The 24,893-nt window shown below is 46.4% G+C and overlaps 1 protein-coding gene across 1 annotated transcript in view; it reads right to left on the bottom strand.

The window, feature by feature from the left end:
- CCNL2 (cyclin L2) overlaps positions 1 to 23,296 on the bottom strand; it is a 38,374-nt gene extending 15,078 nt beyond the window's left edge. The window contains exons 1-8 of the mRNA XM_063943020.1: positions 22,889 to 23,296; positions 9,599 to 9,673; positions 8,708 to 8,817; positions 7,963 to 8,083; positions 7,273 to 7,337; positions 5,473 to 5,572; positions 5,274 to 5,378; positions 5,056 to 5,197 (exon numbers count right to left, since the gene is read on the bottom strand). Coding sequence (XP_063799090.1) covers positions 5,056 to 5,197; positions 5,274 to 5,378; positions 5,473 to 5,572; positions 7,273 to 7,337; positions 7,963 to 8,083; positions 8,708 to 8,817; positions 9,599 to 9,673; positions 22,889 to 23,107 — 937 coding nt within the window. The 5' untranslated portion in view covers positions 23,108 to 23,296. The remainder of the gene's footprint in view (positions 1 to 5,055; positions 5,198 to 5,273; positions 5,379 to 5,472; positions 5,573 to 7,272; positions 7,338 to 7,962; positions 8,084 to 8,707; positions 8,818 to 9,598; positions 9,674 to 22,888) is intronic.
- Between the last annotated feature and the right edge of the window lie 1,597 nt (positions 23,297 to 24,893).

Here is a 24,893-nt window from a genome sequence, read left to right on the forward strand (position 1 = left end):
CACCGAATGAGAGAACTCCAGGTCCTCTTTTGCCAGGGTATCAAATTTGTAGAATTTTACAAACGTGTTCTCCCCCGACCACGTAGCTGCTCGGCAAAGTTGTAATGCCGAGACCCCTCGGGCAGCCGCCCAAGATGAGCCCACCTTCCTTGTGGAATGGGCCTTAACAGATTTAGACTGTGGCAGGCCTGCCACAGAATGTGCAAGTTGAATTGTGCTACCAATCCCACGAGCAATCGACTGCTTAGAAGCAGAAGCACCCAGCATTGTTGGGTGCATACAGGATAAACAGCAAGTCAGATTTCCTGACTCCAGCCAACCTGGAAACTATATTTTCAGGGCCCTGATAACATCCAGCAACTTGGAGTCCTCCAAGTCCCTAGTAGCCGCAGGTACCACAATAAGCTGGTTCAGGTGAAACGCTGACACCACCTTAAGGAGAAACTGGGGACGAGTCCGCAGCTTTGCTCTGTCCGAATGGACAATCAGATATGGCTTTGTGAGATAAAGCCGCCAATTCTGACACTCGCCTGGCCGAGGCCAGGACCAACAGCATGGTCATTTTCCATGTGAGATATATCAAATCCACAGATTTGAGTTGTTTAAACCAATGTGATTTTTTAGGAATCCCAAAACTACGTTGAGATCGCCCAGTGCCACTGGAGACATCAAAGGGGCTGTATATGCAGTACTCCCTTAACAACTTCTGGACTTCAGGAACTGAAGCCAATTTCTTTCTGGAAGAAAATCAACAGGCCGAAATTTGAACCTTAATGGACCCAATTTGAGACCCATAGACACTCCTGTTTGCAGGAAATGTAGAAATTAACCTAGTTGAAATTCTTCCATGGAGCCTTCCTGGACTCACACCCTGGCACATATTTTCACCTAAGCGGTGATAATGTTGTGCGGTCACCTCCTTCCTGGCTCTGACCAGGGTAGGGATGACCTCTTCCGGAATGCCTCTTTCCCTTAGGATCCGGCGTTCACCCGCCTTGGCGTCAACGCAGCTGCGGTAAGTCCCGGAACAGACACGGTTCTTGCCGAATCAAGACCCTTCTTAGTATCTCTTGAAGTTCCGGGAACCAAGTCCTTCTTGGCCAAACCGGAGCCACGAGTATAGTTCTTACTCCTCTCCTTCCTATCATTTTCAATACATTGGGTATGAAAAGCAGAGGATGGAACACATACACCGACTGGTACACCGACGGTGTTACCAGAGCGTCCCAGCTATTGCCTGAGTGTCTCTTGACCTGGCGCTTCAGGTGGGACGCCATCATAACCACCTTTGGTCTTTCCCAACGGTTTACAATCATGTGGAAACTTCCAGATTAAGTTTCCACTTTTCCGGGTGGAATTCATTTATGCTGAGGAAATCTTCCCAGTTGCCCACTCCCGGAATGAACACTGCTGACAGTGTTATCACATGATTTTCCGCCCAGCGAAGAATCCTTGCTGTCATTGCCCTCCTGCTTCTTGTGTCGCCCCGTCTGATAACGTGGGCGACCGCCATGATGATGTCCTACTGGATCAGCACCGGTTGACTTTGAAGCAGGAGTCTTCCTAGGCTCAGAGCATTGTAAATTGCCCTTAGCTCCAGTATATTCATGTGGAGAGAAGTCTCCAGACTTGACCACACTTCCTTGGAAATTTTTTCCCTGTGTGACTACTCCCCAGCCTCTCAGGCTGGTATCCGTGGTCCCCAGAACACAGTCCTGAATGCTGAGTGTGCTGCCCTCTAAAAGATGAGCACTCTGCAGCCCCCACAGAAGAGACACCCTTGTCCTTGGAGACAGGATTATCCGCTGATGCATCTGAAAATGCGATCCGGACCATTCGTCCAGCAAATCCCCTGAGATCTGCCGAATGGAATCGCTTCGTAAGAAGCCACCATTTTTCCCAGGACTCCTGTGCATTGATGCACTGATACTTGGCCTGGTTTTAGGAGGTTTCTGACTAGGTCGAATAACTCCTTGGCTTTTTCCTCCCGGAGGAACACCTTTTTCTGGACTATGCCCAGAATCATTCCTAGGAACAGCAGACGTATCGTCGGAAAACAGCTGCGATTCTTGGAATATTTAGAATCCAGTCGTGCTGTCGTAGAACTACTTTAGATAGTGCTCTTCCGACCTCCAACTGTTCTCTGGAACTTGCCCTTTTCAGGATATCGTCCAAGTAAGGGATAATTTAGATGCCTTTTTTCTTTGAAGAAACATCTTTTCGGCCATTACCTTGGTAAAAGGCCCGGGGTGCCGTGGATAATTCAAACGGCATCGTCTGAAACTGATATTGACAGTTCTGTACCACGAACCAGAGGTACCCTTGTTGAGAAGGGCAAATTTGGACATGGAGGTAATCCTTGATGTCCAGGGACACCATATAGTCCCCTTTTTTCCGGTTCGCTATCACTGCTCTGAGTGACTCCATCTCGATTTGAACCTTTTATGTAAGTGTTCAAAGATTTCAGTTTAGACTATGTCTCACCAAGCCGTCTGGCGTCAGTACCACAATATAGTGTGGAAAAATAATACCCTTTTCCTTGTTGTAGGAGGGGTACTTTGATTTATCACCTGCTGGATATACAGCTTGTGAATTGTTTCCAATGCTGCCTCCCTGTCGGAGGGAGCCGTTGGTAAAGCAGACTTCAGAAACCTGCGAGGAGAAGATGTCTCGACTCTCCAATCTGTACCCCTGGGATAATACTTGTACTATCTAGGGGTCAACCTGCGAGTGATCCCACTGCGCGCTGAGACTCTTGAGACTACCCCCCCACCTTGAGTCCGCTTGCATGGCCCCAGCGTCATGCTGAGGACTTGGCAGACACGGTGGAGGGCTTCTTTTCCTGGGAAGGGGCTGCCTGCTGCAGTCTACTTCCCTTACCTCTATGTCTGGGCAGATATGACTGGCCTTTTGCCTGCATGCCCTCATGGGAAAGGAAGGATTGAGGCTGAAAAGACGGTGTCTTTTTCAGCTGAGATGTAACTTGGGGTAAAAAGGTTGGATTTCCCAGCTGTTGCCGTGGTCCCCAGGTCCGATGGACCGACCCCAACTAACTCCTTCCCTTTATACGGCAATACTTCCATGTGCCGTATGGGATCTGTATCACCTGACCACTGTCGTGTCCATGACATCTTCTGGGTGATATGGACAACGTACTTATCTTGATGCCAGAGAGCAAATATCCCTCTGTGCATCTCACGTACATATATATAGAATGCATCCTATTAAATGCTCTATATGAATAAAATATTTTCAGTCAGGGAATCCGACCAAGCCAACCCAGCACTGCATCTCCAGGCTGATGGCGATCGCTGGTCGCAGTATAACCACCGTATGTGTGTATATACTTTTTAGGATATCTTTCCAGCTTCCTATCAGCTGGCTCCTTGAGGGCGGCCGTATCTGGAGACGGTAACGCCACTTGATAAGCGTGTGAGCGCCTTATCACCCTAAGGGGTGTTTCCCAACGCGCCCTAATTTCTGGCGGGAAAGGGTATAACGCCAATATTTGCTATCGGGGTAACCCCACGCATCATCACACACTTCATTTTATTTTATCTGATTCAGGAAAAACTACAGGTAGTTTTTTCACTCCCACATAATACCCTTTTTTGTGGTACTTGTAGTATCAGAAATATGCAACACCTCCTTCATTGCCCTTAACGTGTGGCCCTAATGAGAAATACGTTTGTTTATTCACCGTCGACACTGGATTCAGTGTCCGTGTCTGTGTCGACCGACTGAGGTAAATGGGCGTTTTTAACGCCCCTGACGGTGTTTCTGAGACGCCTGGACCGGTACTAATAGTTTGTCGGCCGTCTCACGTCGTCAACCGACCTTGCAGCGTGTTGACATTCTCACGTAATTCCCTAAATAAGCCATCCATTCCGGTGTCGACTCCCTAGAGAGTGACATCACCATTACAGGCAATTTCTCCGCCTCCTCACCAACATCGTCCTCATACATGTCGACACACACGTACCGACACACAGCACACACACCGGGAATGCTCTGACAGAGGACAGGACCCACACTAGCCCTTTGGGGAGACAGAGGGAGAGTTTGCCAGCACACACCAAAACGCTATAATTATATAGGGACAACCTTATATAAGTGTTTTCCCTTATAGCATCTTTATATATATCTCAATATCGCCAAAATCAGTGCCCCCCCTCTCTGTTTTAACCCTGTTTCTGTAGTGCAGTGCAGGGGAGAGCCTGGGAGCCTTCTCTCCAGGCTTTCTGTGAGAGAAAATGGCGCTGTGTGCTGAGGAGATAGGCCCCGCCCCTTTTTCGGCGGGCTCGTCTCCCGCTATTTAGTGAATCTTGGCAGGGGTTAAATATCTCCATATAGCCTCTGGGGGCTATATGTGAGGTATTTTTCGCCAAAAAAGGTTTTCATTTGCCTCCCAGGGCGCCCCCCTCCCAGCGCCCTGCACCCTCAGTGACTGCCGTGTGAAGTGTGCTGAGAGGAAAATGGCGCACAGCTGCAGTGCTGTGCGCTACCTTTAGAAGACTGCAGGAGTCTTCAGCCGCCGATTCTGGACCTCTTCTTACTTCAGCATCTGCAAGGGGGCCGGCGGCGCGGCTCCGGTGACCATCCAGGCTGTACCTGTGATCGTCCCTCTGGAGCTGATGTCCAGTAGCCAAGAAGCCAATCCATCCTGCACGCAGGTGAGTTCACTCCTTCTCCCCTAAGTCCCTCGTTGCAGTGATCCTGTTGCCAGCAGGACTCACTGTAAAATAAAAAACCTAAGCTAAACTTTCTCTAAGCAGCTCTTTAGGAGAGCCACCTAGATTGCACCCTTCTCGGCCGGGCACAAAAATCTAACTGGAGTCTGGAGGAGGGTCATAGGGGGAGGAGCCAGTGCACACCACCTGATCGGAAAGCTTTACTTTTTGTGCCCTGTCTCCTGCGGAGCCGCTATTCCCCATGGTCCTTTCAGGAACCCCAGCATCCACAAGGACGATAGAGAAATTGTGTTAACCGCAGTATCAAAAAAACACCACAAACCAATTGTACAAACAAACCCCAGAGCATTATGGAGGAACATACCATTTTTCATATTGGGCGAAAACTCTTGAGCATTGTCCAAGCGTGGCGTTCCATCAGGCAGTAGCCCTTTTGCCTTAGCTTTAGCCTCTTCCATCAGCAGCTTCTTCTTCTCTACTCTACTTTCTAGGACAGACACATCCACCTGGAATTTAACACAATGGCAGGTTACTAAAATACATATGCAGCTGGAGACATTTTCCTTTTAAACCAACACCTACCTTCTTTTGTGTATACAGCCTTAAAATCTGAAGACAGACCTCCTTAATATCGTCTTCAGAAACACCAAACAGAAGGAACCAGTGTGGACGAGTCGGGAGACTGATCTATAATGAAAGAAACATTGAGACCAAGCATAAAGAAAGGAAGTGACAGTTCATTGTGCTGCTAGAAATAAGACAAGGTAATAGTAATACTGACCTCCAGTATCCTTGCAGCCAAATAAATGCAAGCACATGCTATTGTTTCTGGATCGAACCGCACAAATACATCAGTGCGAAGACTGTCATTCATGTAGTTCCTGCAATGATAAAAGAAAAGCCATTCTAGACTTATGACCCCCAGAAGAAACAGTGACCCATTGTTACAAGAGGCTAAAGTGTTCATTTCTGCCCAGTCTGTTTTGGAGAGAGCTTACAAGAGTTGAACTGAGGAGGATGGAGAACCAATTTTAATCTTTGTAGTTATGCCTATAATTAAGACATATGTCCTAATGAATGTCTGGGCCATTAAAGCCAGCATCTCAGATAGTTTCCTTTAAGATGTTCAAGTGGAGAGGTCTATATCATAGAAGTAAAGTTCTTGGTAGCTATGTGGTTCCAGTAGGCTTAAAAAGGATGCCAGCAAACTTTTATAGAATCTCCTTATGACATTTCAAGGCTCATATTCCCATTCTGCTGCAAAATATTGCACATGTTCTAAGTCAGTCAGTGAGATTTATAAAATGTGTAGCAATAAGAAAAGATCTAGATAGACATTTTCCTTAAAGTGAAAACAAGAACAAATTACATATTAAACTTAACATTTACAATTATACTTGTTATAAGCTTATAGACATTAACATACAATTGCACTTTGTATTGAAAGATTACATTTAAAGACTATTAACTATATAATGAAAAATAAAAAGCACAAGAACAAAGTAAAAGGAAAATAGAAAACAAAACTACTTTTCATCGTAAAGAAAAGGTCATGAAAAGAAAGGAAACCACAAGGAGCGGTGAGCCCGGTTACTCCGCTGGATGTATACCACCTGACCAGAGGCAGCCTTCTTTTCTGGGGAACCTGCTTGGGATTGACTGAAGACGGCAGCTATCCCTGCACCAAAGCGCTTGGACAGCAGAGGAGAAGTCTTAGTCACTTACCCTCAGAGGCTAGCCTTTGATCAAAAGAGTACAGAAAACAAAAGTTAAAATAGGCTCTCCATCCATTTAATAATAAAGTACCAGACAGTTCAGTCAGAATTACCCCCAACCCCTCTTTCCCTTAAGTAGATCTCCCACCTTCCCAGCAATAAGACAAATTAAATAGACAAAAAACATAAGCAGTCTTAAATGGTCACTTTAGCTAAAATACAAGTTACAGTTTTAAAAAACAAACCAAAACTATGACATTCACAACATAATAAATCGGTTGGACACTAGAATGAGCTTGACAATTGTCAATTACAAACTTCAATTCCTCTACACCTTAAGGACTGGAGTCTGGAAGGAAGTCTGTTGTGCACAAACAAATATCACCCCCATCCCACACTTCCTGGAATCAAAGTATTAAGTCAAGTGTTTATTCAGACTAGGTCAACATACATCATGTCCGACTTATTTTATACAAAGCAACTTGTATTTTAGGCCATGTGATCACTTAAGGGAATGCTGGTCATTTACAGGTCTGAATACTTTGGGGGGTTTCAACTTGCTCTTCAAAACCATGAGATGAGCCTTGAAAATGTGCCAAGACTGGTAGAAGCACACTTCAAATCTCTCCCTGCTCTTCACTCCAAATATGGGAAAGCTGAAGCGGTTCTCATGCATTCCCCCTTCAGTCAATGGCAATCAGATCTTCTACAGTCAGCAATAGAAAACAGCTGGAGTTGAGTGAACTATTAATTCCTTTGATGCTCACAGGGTGTGTGAAGCACTGCTATGAACTGCCCTACAGATCCTGCAAGTCATGAAAGCGTTAACTGTAAACTTTAGAAGTATACAAGAACAAGTGACTCACCATGAAGTCTGGACAAGATGGTTATTAAGATGACAATCCAAAACCTGCAGGTACATCACAATAACCTGGAAGACAAAGGATTTTTTATCACTGCAAAAGCAGCACATACTGTACTCAGTATTCATTTATTCTACTTGTACATATTGTAGAGAAAACACATTCATATATTCTTAAACGCTGAACAGTATCTGCCTAAAATGACAGTATGTGAATCTGCAGTCACAGGAACCACAATTGTGATGACCAAACGTTAAATACATACTCCATGTCTGAATCTCATAGGAGGGAAGGGGGGGTATTCAATTGTATTCGGTGTCTAATTTTCTGTCTCACAGTATAGTTTACATACCCAAACAATTGTCGCGTGTGCCTAACTGTTAGGCACATGTCGCGCCTAAACAGAGGGTTTAGCAGCATAAAATTGCTAAACCCATCTAAAGTCCTGCTTTGGGTGTCCAAACTACTGTTTGGACGCCTGAAGTGCCAGAGTTTTCACACATTTTTTCCCCCTCACCTGAGAAGGCTGCAAGGAAAAAAAAAAAAAAAAAGGGACCTCTGTGGCTGCTGGATGCCTGAACAACTGAATATCCACCAGTGTGCTCCATCTAGTGGCAGCCATGATAAAAACAAATTCCCCCCTCAATAGTATGACAGCCCTACACCCCCCCCCCCCCCCCCAAATAGACTCACTTTATGAGGGTGCTTCACATGAACACAAAAGCCCAATTCCTTCAGGACCCTCCTCTCAGCTTTTATTATTTGGTTCTTCAGAGCAACATATTCCGGGTCCAACACTAATGGTAATGGTTTCCTGCAAAAAGGGGAAAAGAATTGTTATGGTCAAAATATCCACTTGGGCTTTTACGTTATTTCAGAGCATATGTATCAATAATCATGGAACTGCCGCCATTAGTAACACTACGCATCGCTGCGGTTATTCAGTTTTAATGAAAATACCCCGCTATGTACATAGGAAAATCCGCAGAGGTAGCAATAACCACTGTCTCTGCAAGTTACTTCCCCAGCATTTGGGAGGAGTTTCTCATATGCAAAAAACTTTTCCGGGAATTTGATATTGCGCATGCCATCTGAAGATGGTGTAAACGTATGTGACCAAACTCTGAAAAGCTTTGCAGGGTTTAGTACATAGGGGTCAGATTGTAACATTCTGCAAGAGATTTCTGTGAAACCTTTTGCATTATATTAGTACATAACCACAAAACAAATTTATGCAGATCTTCAGTTTCTACATAATTGGGTATACAAATAATGAAACTCCACCTTTAGCCAATCACTGCCACACTTAGAAGAGGCATACACTCTTTTGCAATAACAAGTAGGGGGGGGTGAATACAGTTAAAAGATTACTGCTCAGCCCCCTTGCCGATTACTCTAACAGCATGCAACAGAAAAGATGCTTTAAATGAAGACTTACTGTTTTTCTCTCAGCTGTCGAAGACGATGAAACACATTAATAACATCCCTGATACGTCTTGGAGCCTCCTCGATTTTGGACGCCAGATGGACACAGGCCATCGAAACATGCTAAAAAGAGAAAGGATTGTTTAATATTTTGGGGAATCACAGCCTTCAGCGCGCACATCAGAAATATGTCCTATTCAAAATCAGGTCTTCTATCATAGCTTTACCAACAATAGTTAAACGCAAGCAAGAAAGCCTGCAATATTATACAGGTTGAGTATCCCATATCCAAATATCCGAAATACGGAATAGTCCGAAATACAGACTTTTTTGAGTGAGAGTGAGATAGTGAAACTTTTGTTTTTTGATGGCTCAATGTACACAAACCTTGTTTAATACACAAAGTTATTAAAAGTATTGTATTAAATGACCTTCAGGTTGTGTGTATAAGGTGTATAAGAAACATAAATGAATTGTGTGAATGTACACACACTTTGTTTAATGCACAAAGTTATAAAAAATATTGGCTAAAATGACATTCAGGCTGTGTGTATAAGGTGTATATGAAACAAATGCATTCTGTGCTTAGACTTGGGTCCCATCACCATGATCTCATTATGGTATGCAATTATTCCAAAATACGGAAAAATCCCATATCCAAAATACCTCTGGTCCCAAGCATTTTGGATAAGGGATACTCAACCTGTACACCTGAACTGCTAACTGCTTAATAACACGTTACACCTGTGTGGAAGCCCTTGCTTGCAATATGCTTGGCATCTCTCATTTAATATAATCCATTTTCTGCCTACTACTTACATTTTAAGAGACAACTGCATTTTAAGTACTGGAATTTTATTCTGCATAAATGTGCAGAGAACAATAAGTGTAGTCCAACACTCACCTCCATTGAATGCTTAACAAAAGATTTTGTATAGAAGAAACGCTGAAACAAAACTTGACCTGTAGCCATCGCCACCTGGAAAGAGAGCACAAGGGATTTTCTTTAGTGTGCTACAAGCAACTCACAGAATATTGAACGTAGAGACCACACACTACGGGGTATTTATCAAAATCAATAAAATTGAGAGAAAAAAAGTACCAGCCAATTAGTCTTACATTTTACAGGCTGTGTTTGAAATAATCATTATGGTAGACTTACTGGTGATAACGCTATTTCTCCTAAGTCCACAGGATAACAGTGGGATATGAGGTAGCGACAGCGATTGGCACCAAACGATCAAAGCTTTTGGCCGCCCAGCATGCAATGGGCCCGTCCCTATATCCCCGCCTCCTGGCTCAGGCAAATCAGTTGTATACCAAAGCACAAGGCAGAAGCATCATGTAGAGCCCTAAGCAGGTGAGAAGAACACACATGCACACCCTTCCGTACAAGGAGGAAGAGGTTAGTGAGTAAAAGGATCCTCAGATCAGGTGCGTTAGGGTGGGATCCCTGTGGACTTAGGAGAAAATAAGAATTTACATACCGATAATTCTATTTCTCATAGTCCGTAGTGGATGCTGGGGACTCCGTAAGGACCATGGGGAATAGCGGCTCCGCAGGAGACTGGGCACATCTAAAGAAAGCTTTAGGACTATCTGGTGTGCACTGGCTCCTCCCCCTATGACCCTCCTCCAAGCCTCAGTTAGGATACTGTGCCCGGACGAGCGTACACAATAAGGAAGGATTTTGAATCCCGGGTAAGACTCATACCAGCCACACCAATCACACCGTATAACCTGTGATCTGAACCCAGTTAACAGCATGATAACAGAGGAGCCTCTGAAAGATGGCTCACAACAATAATAACCCGATTTTTGTAACAATAACTATGTACAAGTATTGCAGACAATCCGCACTTGGGATGGGCGCCCAGCATCCACTACGGACTATGAGAAATAGAATTATCGGTAAGTAAATTCTTATATTCTCTAACGTCCTAAGTGGATGCTGGGGACTCCGTAAGGACCATGGGGATTATACCAAAGCTCCCAAACGGGCGGGAGAGTGCGGATGACTCTGCAGCACCAAATGAGAGAACTCCAGGTCCTCCTCAGCCAGGATATCAATTTTGTAGAATTTTACAAACGTATTTGCTCCTGACCAAGTAGCTGCTCTGCAAAGTTGTAAAGCCGAGACCCCTCGGGCAGCCGCCCAAGATGAGCCCACCTTCCTTGTGGAGTGGGCATTTACAGATTTTTGGCTGTGGCAGGCCTGCCACAGAATGTGCCAGCTGAATTGTACTACAAATCCAACGAGCAATAGTCTGCTTAGAAGCAGGAGCACCCAGCTTGTTGGGTGCATACAGGATAAACAGCAAGTCAGATTTCCTGACTCCAGCCGTCCTGGAAACATATTTTCAGGGCACTGACAACGTCTAGCAACTTGGAGGCCTCCAAGTCCCTAGTAGCCGCAGGCACCACCAATAGGTTGGTTCAGGTGAAACGCTGAAACCACCTTGGGGAGAAACTGAGGACGAGTCCTCAATTCCGCCCTGTCCGAATGGAAAATCAGATAAGGGCTTTTTCAGGATAAAGCCGCCCATTCTGACACGCGCCTGGCCCAGGCCAGGGCCAACAGCATGACCACTTTTCATGTGAGATATTTTAACTCTACAGATTTAAGTGGTTCAAACCAATGTGACTTTTGGAACCCAAAACTACATTGAGATCCCAAAGTGCCAATGGAGGCACAAAAGGAGGCTGTATATGCAGTACCCCTTTTACAAACGTCTGAACTTCAGGGACTGAAGCTAGTTCTTTTTGGAAGAAAATTGACAGGGCCGAAATTTGAACCTTAATGGACCCCAATTTCAGGCCCATAGACACTCCTGTTTGCAGGAAATGTAGGAATCGACCCAGTTGAATTTCCTCCGTCGGGCCTTACTGGCCTCGCACCACGCAACATATTTTCGCCAATTGCGGTGATAATGTTTTTGCTGTTACATCCTTCCTGGCTTTGATCAGGATAGGGATGACTTCATCTGGAATGCCTTTTTTCCTTCAGGATCCGGCGTTCAACCGCCATGCCGTCAAACGCAGCCACGGTAAGTCTTGGAACAGACAGGGTCCTTGCTGGAGCAGGTCCCTTCTTAGAGGTAGAGGCCACGGATCTTCCGTGAGCATCTCTTGAAGTTCCGGTTACCAAGTTCTTCTTGGCCAATCCGGAACCACGAATATAGAGCTTACTCCTCTCCATCTTATCAATCTCAGTACCTTGGGTATGAGAGGCAGAGGAGGGAACACATACCCTGACTGGTACACCCACGGTGTTACCAGAGCGTCTACAGCTTATTGCCTGAGGGTCCCTGGACCTGGCGCAATACCTGTCGAGTTTTTAATCATGTGGAAGACTTCTGGGTGAAGTCCCCACTCTCCCGGGTGGAGGTCGTGCTGAGGAAGTCTGCTTCCCAGTTGTCCACTCCCGGAATGAATACTGCTGACAGTGCTATCCCATGATTTTCAGCCCAGCGAAGAATCCTTGCAGCTTCTGCCATTGCCCTCCTGCTTCTTGTGCCACCCTGTCTGTTTACGTGGGTGACTGCCGTGATGTTGTCCGACTGGATCAACACCGGCTGACCTTGAAGCAGAGGTCTTGCTAAGCTTAGAGCATTGTAAATGTCCCTTAGCTTCAGGATATTTATGTGAAGTGATGTCTCCAGGCTTGACCATAAGCCCTGGATATTCCTTCCCTGTGTGACTGCTCCCCAGCCTCGCAGGCTGGCATCCGTGGTCACCAGGACCCAGTCCTGAATGCCTAATCTGCGGCCCTCTAGAAGATGAGCACTCTGCAACCACCACAGGAGGGACACCCTTGTCCTTGGTGACAGGGTTATCCGCTGATGCATCTGAAGATGCGACCCGGACCATTTGTCCAGCAGGTCCCACTGGTGTGTGGAATCTGTCGAATGGGATTGCTTCGTAGGAAGCCACCATTTTACCCAGAACCCTTGTGCATTGATGCACTGAGACTTGGCTCGGTTTTAGGAGGTTCCTGACTAGCTCGGATAACTCCCTGGCTTTCTCCTCCGGGAGAAACACCTTTTTCTGGACTGTGTCCAGGATCATCCCTAGGAACAGAAGACACGTAGTCGGAACCAGGTGCGATTTTGGAATATTGAGAATCCAATCGTGCTGCCGCAACACTACCTGAGATAGTGCTACACCGACTTCCAACTGTTCCCTGGATCTTACCCTTATCAGGGAATTGTCCAAGTAAGGGATAACTAAAATTCACTTCCTTCGAAGGAATATCATCATTTCGGCCATTACCTTGGTAAAGACCCGGGGTGCCGTGGACCATCCATACGGCAGCGTCTGAACTGATAGTGACAGTTCTGTACCATAAACCTGAGGTACCCTTGGTGAGAAGGGTAAATTTTGACATGAAGGTAAGCATCCTTGATGTCCCGAGACATCATGAAGTCCCCTTCTTCCAGGTTCGCAATCACTGCTCTGAGTGACTCAATCTTGAATTTGAACCTCTGTATGTAAGTGTTCAAAGATTTTAGATTTAGAATCGGTCTCACCGAGCCGTCCGGCTTCGGTACCACAACAGTGTGGAATAATACCCCGTTCCCTGTTGCAGGAGGGGTATCTTGATTATCACCTGCTGGGAATACAGCTTGTGAATGGCTTCCAAAACTGTCTCCCTGTCAGAAGGAAACATCGGTAAAGCCGACTTTAGGAAACGGCGAGGGGGAGACGTCTCGAATTCTAATTTGTACCCCTGAGATATCACCTGAAGGATCCAGGGGTCTACTTGCGAGTGAGCCCACTGCGCGCTGAAATTCATTGAGACGGGCCCCCCACCGTGCCCGATTCTGCTTGTAAAGCCCCAGCGTATACTGAGGGCTTGGCAGAGGCGGGAAAGGGTTTCTGTTCCTGGGAACTGGCTGATTTCTGCAGCCTTTTTCCTCTCCCTCTGTCACGGGGCAGAAATAAGGAACCTTTTGCCCGCTTGTCCACGAAAAGACTGCGCCTGATAATACGGCGTCTTCTCATGTTGAGAGGCGACCTGGGGTACAAACGTGGAATTCCCAGCTGTTGCCGTGGCCACCAGGTCTGAAAGATCGACCCCAAATAACTCCTCCCTTAATAAAGCAATACTTCCAAATGCCGTTTGGAATACGCATCACCTGACCACTGACGTGTCCATAACCCTCTACTGGTAGAAATGGACAACGCGCTTAGACTTGATGCCAGTCGGCAAATATTCCGCTGTGCATCACGCATATATAAAAATGCATCTTTTAAATGCTCTATAGGCAAAAATATACTGTCCCTATCTAGGGTATCAATATTTTCAGTCAGGGAATCCGACCACGCCAACCCAGCACTGCACATCCAGGCTGAGGCGATTGCTGGTCGCAGTATAACACCAGTATGTGTGTAAATACCTTTTAGGATACCCTCCTGCTTTCTATCAGCAGGATCCTTAAGGGCGGCCATCTCAGGCGAAGGTAGAGCCCTTACAAGCGTGTGAGCGCTTTATCCCTCCTAGGGGGTGTTTCCCAACACACCCTAACCTCTGGCGGGAAAGGATATAATGCCAATAACATTTTAGAAATTATCAGTTGTTATCGGGGGAAACCCACGCATCATCACACACCTCATTTAATTTCTCAGATTCAGGAAAACTACAGGTAGTTTTTCCTCACCGAACATAATACCCCTTTTTTTGGTGGTACTCGTATTATCAGAAGTGTGTAAAACATTTTTCATTGCCTCAATCATGTAACGTGTGGCCCTACTGGAAGTCACATTCGTCTCTTCACCGTCGACACTGGAGTCAGTATCCGTGTCGGCGTCTATATCTGCCATCTGAGGTAACGGGCGCTTTAGAGCCCCTGACGGCCTATGAGACGTCTGGACAGGCACAAGCTGAGTAGCCGGCTGTCTCATGTCAACCACTGTCTTTTATACAGAGCTGACACTGTCACGTAATTCCTTCCAACAGTTCATCCACTCAGGTGTCGACCCCCTAGGGGGTGACATCACTATTACAGGCAATCTGCTCCGTCTCCACATCATTTTTCTCCTCATACATGTCGACACAAAAGCACCGACATACAGCACACACACAGGGAATGCTCTGATAGAGGACAGGACCCCACTAGCCCTTTGGGGAGACAGAGGGAGAGTTTGCCAGCACACACCAGAGCGCTATATATATATATATATACAGGGATAACCTTATATAAGTGTTTTTCCCCTTATAGCTGCTGTATAGTTAATACTGCGCCTAATTAGTGCCCCCCTCTCTTTTTTTAACCCTTTCTGTAGTGTAGTGACTGCAGGGGAGAGACAGGGAGCTTCACTCCAACGGAGCTGTGAGGGAAAATGGCGCCAGTGTGCTGAGATAGGCTCCGCCCCTTTTTCGCGGACTTCTCTCCTGCTTTTTTATGGATTCTGGCAGGGGTTAAATGCATCCATATAGCCCAGGAGCTATATGTGATGCATTTTTTTTGCCATCCAAGGTGTTTTTATTGCGTCTCAGGGCGCCCCCCCCCCCAGCGCCCTGCACCCTCAGTGACCGAAGTGTGAAGTGTGCTGAGAGCAATGGCGCACAGCTGCAGTGCTGTGCGCTACCTTGTTGAAGACAGGACGTCTTCTGCCGCCGATTTTCCGGACCTCTTCTGCCTTCTGGCTCTGTAAGGGGGCCGGCGGCGCGGCTCTGGGACCCATCCTAGCTGGGCCTGTGATCGTCCCTCTGGAGCTAATGTCCAGTAGCCTAAGAAGCCCAATCCACTCTGCACGCAGGTGAGTTCGCTTCTTCTCCCCTTAGTCCCTCGATGCAGTGAGCCTGTTGCCAGCAGGTCTCACTGAAAATAAAAAACCTAATCTAAAACTTTCACTAAGAAGCTCAGGAGAGCCCCTAGTGTGCACCCTTCTCGTTCGGGCACAGAGATCTAACTGAGGCTTGGAGGAGGGTCATAGGGGGAGGAGCCAGTGCACACCAGATAGTCCTAAAGCTTTCTTTAGATGTGCCCAGTCTCCTGCGGAGCCGCTATTCCCCATGGTCCTTACGGAGTCCCCAGCATCCACTTAGGACGTTAGAGAAATACCATTATCAACGGTAAGTTCATAACGTATATTTCTCTGGCAGGGTCCACAGGCTAACAATGGGATTTCCCAAAGCAATTTAGTGGTGGGGACGCCCCTGATTGGACAGGAGAACCCTTCGCCCGAATTCAGCGTCATGAGAGGCAAAGGTATGCGAGGCATAATGTCTAATGAATGTGTTAATGGAAGACCATGTGGCTGCCTTACATATCTGTTCTGCTGAAGCATCACGCTGTGCTGCCCATGAGGGACCTACCATACGAGTAGAGTGAGCAGGAGACATTAGCCGGAACAGGGAGATCAGCCTGAGAATATGCTTCTGAAATAGTCATCCGAAGCCATCTTGCCAGCGTTTGTTTACTAGCAGGCTATCCTCTTATGAAATCCGTAGAGAATGAAGAGAATCTGTCTTTCTGATAGCACTGGTACGATCCACGTAGATTCTTAATGCATGGACCACGTCCAGCGATGCATCTCCCGCAGAAAGTCCCGGTACCTGAAAAGCCGGGACTACAATTTCCTCATTAAGGTGGAATTTAGATACCACCTTAGGAAGATACCCAGATCTAGTTCTGAGAACTGCTCTAACTGGATGAAAAAAAAAAAAAAAAAAAAAAAACAGAAATGGGGAATGACATGACAATGCCCCTAAATCTGATACTCTTCTAGACGACACCATAGTCAGCAGAAAGAGCTCTTTAGCTGTTAACCATTTAAGATCCACTTTATGAAGTGGTTCAAAAGGGGCAACCTGAAGGGCTTTGAGAACTAAACATAAGTCCCACGGCACTGTAGGAGGAACAAACAGAGGTTGAACGCGCAGCATTCCTTAGAAAAAAGTATGCACATCCTGTAAGTTGGCAATTTTTTTTTGGAACCATACAGTCAATGCAGACACTCTCAAGGAAGCCACCTTCAAACCTTTATCCATTCCTGCCTGTAGGAATGCCAAGACCCTGGAAACCCAAAGATTTAGGGTCCACCTTTCTTTCACTGCACCAATGATTATAGGTTTGCCATATTTGGCGATGAATACGAGTTGAGGAAGGTTTTCTTGCTCCGAGCATAGTTTGAATTACCTGTTGCTAGAATCCTCTTGCCTTCAGGATAGAGGTTTCAAAAGCCACATCGTCAAAGACAGTCGATCCAGATGTCTGTGATAACAAGGACCCTGCGTCAGTAGGTCTGGACGTTGAGGGAGCAGAAATGGAGCATCCATCGACATTCTCTGCAGATTCGTATACCAATGTCTTCTGGGCCAAGCCGGAGCTATTAGTATCACGGCACCCTTTCCTTGCATTATCTTTCTCACCACCCTGGGTAATAGAGTAGTTGGAGGGAACACATAAGCCAGATGAAAGTCCCATTTCACCAACAAGGCGTCCACAAAGACCGCTCTGGGATCCTTTGTTCTTGACCCGTATGCGAGCACTTTGTTGTTCAGATGGGATGTCGTGAGATCTCTCTCTGGTAACCCCCACTTGTCTACTAGAGTCTGGAAGACCTCCGGGTGTAGAGCCCATTTTCTTGCTTGATTGGCGTGTCGACTGAAAAAGTACGCTTCCCAGTTTAGAACTCCCGGAACGAACACTGCGGACAAGGCTGGATGATGACGTTCTGCCCACTTTAGTATGTGACTTACCTCCTTCATTGCTTTTTGGCTGCACGTTCCTCCCTGATGGTTGAGGTACACAACTGCCGTTGCATTATCCGAGCGGATCTGGACTGGTTTTCCTAAGACCTAGCGCTGGTGCACCCGTGGTGGCAGCCGCGTCAGCTACTGTTTGGTAGTCTCCTCCCAAAACAGTGCTGAAGCCATGCTTGGTCTTATGACTGCCCCAGACAAAGAAAATTGTTTTTAGAAAACCATCTATTTTCCCATCCGTGACATTGAATGATGTTGAAGGCAGAGGTAATGTAGATTTTCGCACCAAACGAATGACATGCGTATCTACTTTGGGAGCCACCTCCCTTTTTAAACAGTTCCCAGCCGAAAGAGGATAATGGGAATTCCATTTCTTTGGAATCCTAAACTACTTACTGGGAGTAACCCAGGCCCCTTGCACAATTTTCATCAGCTGTTCTGATCCAGGAAACTCAATCCTCTTTTGGGACGTTTAAACACAGGTGCCTTAGATTTTAACAAAGGCTCTGCAGCCTCCTCTAAGGCTAGAATGGCTTTCATAGCACCAATTAGCTCAGGTACGTCCACTGAACTGAGGCCTTCCTCCTCGTCTCTGTATGCAGACCCGAAGTGCGAGGAGTCCTCATCTGAAGCATGTGTAGACTGAAGATGTTTCATGTGTATGTGATTTACTTACCACTGGCCTTTCAGCCTGTCTTTGTTGAGAGGATGCCGATTCCTGTGCTGGATGTGATAAACCCCAGGTGGAATGTTGCATGTAAGGGTTAATAGGGTAACCTATCCCTGGCATAGGAGCTGGCATTATCTGCTCTGCTATTCTGGATAATGTCTGTGCAAAGGTAGCCCATGGGGGTTCAACTTGAACCTGTGCCTACCTCAATTTATTTAAGAGGCTTTGGTGAAAGCTAAAACAATTTGCACATAATCCATTTTGAACCAGATCCTGAGACAGTAACCCAGCTTTGCAAGACCAACATGAAATGAGTATTGGTGCTGCTGTGGAGAGTGTATCCTCCTCACCCTTGCCTCTCAGACATAAATAACACACCTGTACAGTGCTAACTACACAATTTGTGACTGCAATCACTTAAAAATTTGTTAAAGTGACATACAATCCGATCCCTCCCTGCTTTGCACCAGAATTGAGGATCGGAATACATAGAAACTGACAGAAAATAGTAAAGTCAGCAATCACACTAACAATCAGTTACAGGTTATACATTAGTATAATAAGCAATATGAGCACAATCAACTACAGATACATTTCAAGTATGTAGGAGAAACATTACTGCATTACCTTATATAGGAGTTTAAACATATTCAGTCGCACAGCAAAAGAAACAGTAATAGTTTACAGACTCCCATGCATCAGGAACTTGTAAACCCAACTATTCGTACCAAATGTAGATAGAGACTCAGTGCTGTATTACCCGGCTCAGGAGAGTGGGATACAGGGAGACTTCACCCCACTTCCAGGATTGATCAATACGTTAGTGAACGGCGAGTGGATCCAAACGCCCCATGAACCTACAGTGAACACAGATGCACCAGTCACACAGCCGCCTATGCTGCAACTGGGTCCATTTAGATACATAGCGTTTCAGACAGAAGCAGGAACTTAGTTCATGGCGGGAAACTTGGAGGAAACTGGTCATGAATCGGGGGTATGGGCAACCAAGGGAGCATCTTACTCCCCACTGCTGACATCAACTCTAGGGATCGCGGCCTCATACTACCCCTGGAGCCTATGATCCCTGAGGCCTAGCGCTGGTGCACCCAAGATGGCAGCCACATCAGCGACTGTTCGGTAGTCTCCATTTCGAAACCGTACGGCTGTGTCTCGCATTTCCCCTACTAAGCGGAAAGGATGCCTTACCTTCTCCCCGTGCTCCGCCCACAGCCTGGTAACATCTGCTGGACTTGCTAGTACATCGTACACAGACGCCCACCGAAACAGCACTGTACACATGGGTAAGCGGTGTCACAACCCAGCAGGGAGTTGTTGGAGCTACTTCCCAAGGTTGGTGTAAGACTCTTTTTAGAAAGAACGCTCAAAAAAAATAGGAAGATTATAAAAATAAAAAGCTTATGGCTGCTAAAAAAACATCAGCCCATTGAGTATGGTCCGGCTCCTGCCGCACCAAACAAACTGATTTGCCTGAGCCAGGAGGTGGTGATATAGGGATGGGACCGTTGCACGCTGGGAGGCCTAAAGCTTTGATAGTTTGGTGCCAATACGCTGTCACTACCTCATATCCCAATGTTATCCTGTGGTTAACCTGTGGACCCTGCCGAAAGGACCGTAATGAGCTGATTGGTCGTAACTCTCGCAATTTTATCTCTCCAAGCTTTGGTAAATACACCCCCCCCACAGTATCTATATAATAGATTGACTAGTTCAATCTAACGGCAAAATGCATAATTGGTTACAATTTTTTGTTACTGCTGAGGTATGGGCCCCATTAGTGCAGTTATTGTGTTTAGGGGCAACAGACTTTCAGCCATTAAGTCATAAAAGCTTACAGAACGGAGACGCTGACATCAAATGATCATGGTGTATGCCCGACCATGGCATACAGCAAATCAGTTGAAGCCTCTTTCATTCCCCACAGGTGCGCTAACCTGTTTTCATTCGAAAAACACATGGATCCAGGATAAGCTCTCGAATAAGTGTATTTCACATTGGTGGCCACAAAAACAGGTTAGTTATCTGCAATTGTTTGTCTGCTGCCACTAGCAGGTGAAACAAAATCCCCGAAGCTGCTGTCTAAAAAAAAATAAAAAAAAATAAAAAAAAAATGTATATCTTTTTTTTAAATGCCCTCAGCTGCATCATTTAGGTTTGGAAGGAAAAAAATAATGGTCTGGCGTGAGCCCGTTAGTTGTAGTTAAGAAAAATTTTATGCTACGATATACAATGACATTCGAGAATTGCTGTAAGTCTGGGGAATGCCTGTTCCAGCATGACAATGACCTAATGCAGAAATCAGTCCATGAAAAAAAATAAAAAGAATTGTTCTTAGTTTAGTGTGAAAGAAGTTACAAAGTGCACAAAGCACTGGCATCAACCCAATTGAACACCTTTGGGATGAATTAGCTCATCAACTATAAATCAGTCCTTATAATCCTTCTGTGAATGACCTCACTAACACCATGTGGCAAGATGGATATAAATCTTGTGGCATCTCCTTTCCAGAGTAGTGGAAGCAGTCACAATAGCAAATGGAAGATCAACTCAAAATTAAAGCCTATGGCTTGGAATGTGTTTAACAAACACATATGGATGTGATGTTAAGGTGCGAACATAAGGTTGACCATTTAGTATGTCATTAAGGCTCTTTTTTTTCCCAGTGCAATTGACTCATCAAAATTCTTACCACCAGGCCTTTAAGCTCCAGGTTCCAAAAACAGTTTGAGTTTAAAGTTAAGACTTTCTGTCCACCTGTCCCTGTAAGATCTCATCCGTCACCAATAAGCTACCATCATCTCCTACCCACTGGTTACAATGGTTCTGCTGCCCTGTTGCTTATTTGGGTATTACAACTGCTGCTGCAGTGCGTTTATAGACGTAACCCATGCCCAGCCATGTTCTGCACTCTGCGTCCTTTTTGTGTTTTGGTCATACTGTTTCTGTACTTTAAGGCACTACTGACCCCATGAGTCATAAATAAAAAATAAAAAAATGTTTTTGTACAAGAGACCGACACAACAAAAATAAAATAGCAGTTAATTATGGATCATCACTACCAACTCTGCCCCATGCATTCACTGACACTATCTGCTTTCTGTCATAAAGCAAAAAAATAAGACTAAACATGTGAGCAGGCAGGTTCTTCATCAAAAGATCTCCACTACACACCCCAGTGAGGTCACATGTAACTGGATTAGGAGATTGCTGTGCAGGCTGCATTACTTTCCACCAGCCACATGGGGCTCCAGACCAAGTGACAAGTTACCTGAGAAGTACAAGTGATGTGGGGTTATTTAAAGAAACATAAGAAGTCCGAGGACCAGGACTGATTTCCGGGAACTTAGGAACGTCTGTAGAGAATTAAAACCTGTATTTATTATGCTGTCCAATTTATTTACTAAATTTTTGACTATACGAAACCAATTTACCATTATGAGGAATTACATGTTTTGAACTTGAGTCAGTACACTTTTCTGTGGATAGAATCACAACCCCTGGGATGAACACTATAAGGAGGATGCTAGCGTCACTGAAATCTGATGTTTTTCATTACTGGAAAAAGGGGTTTCAAATGGATTGGGTACGTGTGAACGGCGGGCAGGTACTTCGAGATGCTCGGCAAGATGTGTGTGTGTGGGGGGGGGGGGGGGGGGGGGAGAAGAGTGCAACAAAGCCCCTTGCGGCCTTGCCACACTGTGGGCTTGATTTTATTCCCACCCTGTGGGTGTCATGGATACGGGATTGATAAGGGGCGGGATGTCGGCGTCTGTATTGTGATCGGCAGTGGCCGCTGGTCACACAACTACATCCAGTTTCAAATGAACCAGGCATGTAACCTTTGTTATTGTGACAGCTAGACCAGTTGTACAATAAACTGCCTTGTAGTGATAGCCAATGCTAAGCACAGGTTCTGGACCATTCAAAAACTACAAAAAAAAAAAACCTTTGAGAAAATGCACTGTAGGTAGTATGTGTGTAAGATCACAAAATCAGTTTCCTAATACTATATGGAAGAAAATGTAAAAATCTATATCCCGAAACAAGAGTACAGATCATGACGCACTGCATGTTCCTGTTGAACAGGGTAGTTTCCCAGAAACAAAGGAGCAGCTGGGCGAGAGATTACGTCAAATCCCTATCATAGTAAGCCAGCCTCTTCCTGCATTGGGAAATGATCCCTAGTAAGTTACACAACAGGCCAACAGCATACTCTAAGCACATCCCATATAATTGCGTGCATCGGTCTGAGCCGCCTACCGTGTTCTAGGTAGAGAAAACATCATTTCCACCACTATATAAATGTACATACAATGACTTCTCGACGGTGGTTAAACACTATAAAAACCCAATTACGAGAACATAGAAGTTCTATAAAAAATAACTAGGATAGCCGGGGCTATACCCCCACACATTACCGCAGCAGGCAAGTGACCACCAGTATACATTGTGTTAGTTACAGAGCAGAGAGTACGCCAGAGGGAAGAGGGCGAATAGAAACCCGCAGCCTGCATAGGGCCGGTCCCCATATCCCTGGGCGCATGGTAGGTCTGGCTGGGGGTAGTGAGGGGGCAACGGGCGGTCGCTTGGGGAGGTGGGGGATGAGGGCCTATGATCTGGTGTCGCCTCCGGCCCCCCCGTGCCCATTGTCCTCCCAGCAGCGCTCACGCTCCGGCACAGGCCTCAGCGCCCGCCGCGGGTATACACGCCGCATCAGGCACACACCCAGACCCCCGGATACACAACACATCTCCCCCGCTCATAGCAATGCCAGCACCGGCATCATCGGTCCTTACCTGAGGCAGCCGCAGCAGAATGCCGGCTGACTGGATGAGCTCGCAGCCCACACAGCGCAGATCGGTCTCCGTCTGCATATCCAACCCGTCCACGACGGACGGAGTGACGGTGCACTTCTCCTCAGGCAGCAAGCAGTTCTCCAGCGAGATGAGGACCCCGGAGTACATCTTGTCCCCAATCAGGACGCCGCTAGCGGGAACAGTAGACGCGGCAGCCATCTTCCCGTCTTCTTCACCGAGCTGCCAGGCCGGCACTGCCTGTCTCTTCACACCTCATCCACGCCTATCCCTAGCGTGCTGATTGGCCGTCATTGGCTCAATCTCCTCTCTGAGTGGTTATAATGGCTGTCCATTACAAAATGGGGAGAATCTTGGATACACGTCACACTGCGTGCCACAACGGCTTTCTAGCCCCGCCCATTTCCGCCCGGATGACTCAACCCTGGGGTATCTCGCACAAGCAGCGATGACGTCCTCTCCCATCATGCACAGGGCGGTGCGGTCAGTTTAATTCACGCAACATACCGGGAAAAAACATCAAAAAAGTATCAGCGCCTCCAGCATGACCCCTTCCAGTTCCACCAGATACAAAATGCTCCACGCCTGGACTTCCATCTTAATTTATGATTGCAGCTACCTGTGAGGAACTGGTTATTGACGAGAAAGTTGTTTTATTATAAATTACTGCTCTCCAAAGTTAAGGAGGAAGTAAAGGAGTAGAGCATTTTGTACTAGGTACAAGAGGTCATGTTGAATGGTCTGAAATAACAGTAGTAGTGTTAATCAGATCTTTCCCCAATCTCAGCTTCTCCCCATGCAATAGGATTAAATATACACAGAGCCGTGTCTAGACATTTTTGTGCCCTGTGCCAGAAAGAACGCTGGCTGAAACTGCACTGACCTCTACACGCCGCAGTAGCGCTTCTGCCACCTACCGCCCTGCACGCCATTTCCCTACCACCTCTGATTCATGTAGGCTCTCCAGTAGCATCTGAGCATACCCTCCAACTGTACCTTTTTGGCAGCTACAGTACCTTTTCTCTATCGTCCTAAGTGGATGCTGGGGTTCCTGAAAGGACCATGGGGAATAGCGGCTCCGCAGGAGACAGGGCACAAAAAAGTAAAGCTTTACTAGGTCAGGTGGTGTGCACTGGCTCCTCCCCCTATGACCCTCCTCCAGACTCCAGTTAGATTTTGTGCCCGAACGAGAAGGGTGCAATCTAGGTGGCTCTCCTAAAGAGCTGCTTAGAGAAAGTTTAGTTTAGGTTTTTTTCTTTACAGTGAGTCCTGCTGGCAACAGGATCACTGCAACGTGGGACTTAGGGGGAAAGTAGTAAACTCACCTGCATGCAGAGTGGATTTGCTGCTTGGCTACTGGACACCATTAGCTCCAGAGGGATCGAACACAGGCCCAGCCGTGGAGTCCGGTCCCGGAGCCGCGCCGCCGACCCCCTTGCAGATGCTGAAGCGTGAAGAGGTCCGGAAACCGGCGGCTGAAGACTCCTCAGTCTTCATAAGGTAGCGCACAGCACTGCAGCTGTGCGCCATTTTCCTCTCAGCACACTTCACTGGGCAGTCACTGAGGGTGCAGAGCGCTGGGGGGGGGCGCTCTGAGAGGCAAATATAAACCTTATACAAGGCTAAAAATACCTCACATATAGCCCATAGGGGCTATATGGAGATATTTAACCCCTGCCTGACTGGAAAAATAGCGGGAGAAGAACCCGCCGAAAAAGGGGCGGGGCCTATCTCCTCAGCACACGGCGCCATTTTCTGTCACAGCTCCGCTGGTCAGAACGGCTCCCAGGTCTCTCCCCTGCACTGCACTACAGAAACAGGGTAAAACAGAGAGGGGGGGCACATTAATGGCTATATATATATATATTAAAGCAGCTATAAGGGAGCACTTAATATAAGGATATCCCTTGTATATATAGCGCTTTGTGGTGTGTGCTGGCAGACTCTCCCTCTGTCTCCCCAAAAGGGCTAGTGGGTCCTGTCTTCA

The sequence above is a fragment of the Pseudophryne corroboree genome, chromosome 10, assembly GCF_028390025.1.
Source record: "Pseudophryne corroboree isolate aPseCor3 chromosome 10, aPseCor3.hap2, whole genome shotgun sequence".
Lineage (NCBI taxonomy): Eukaryota > Metazoa > Chordata > Amphibia > Anura > Myobatrachidae > Pseudophryne > Pseudophryne corroboree.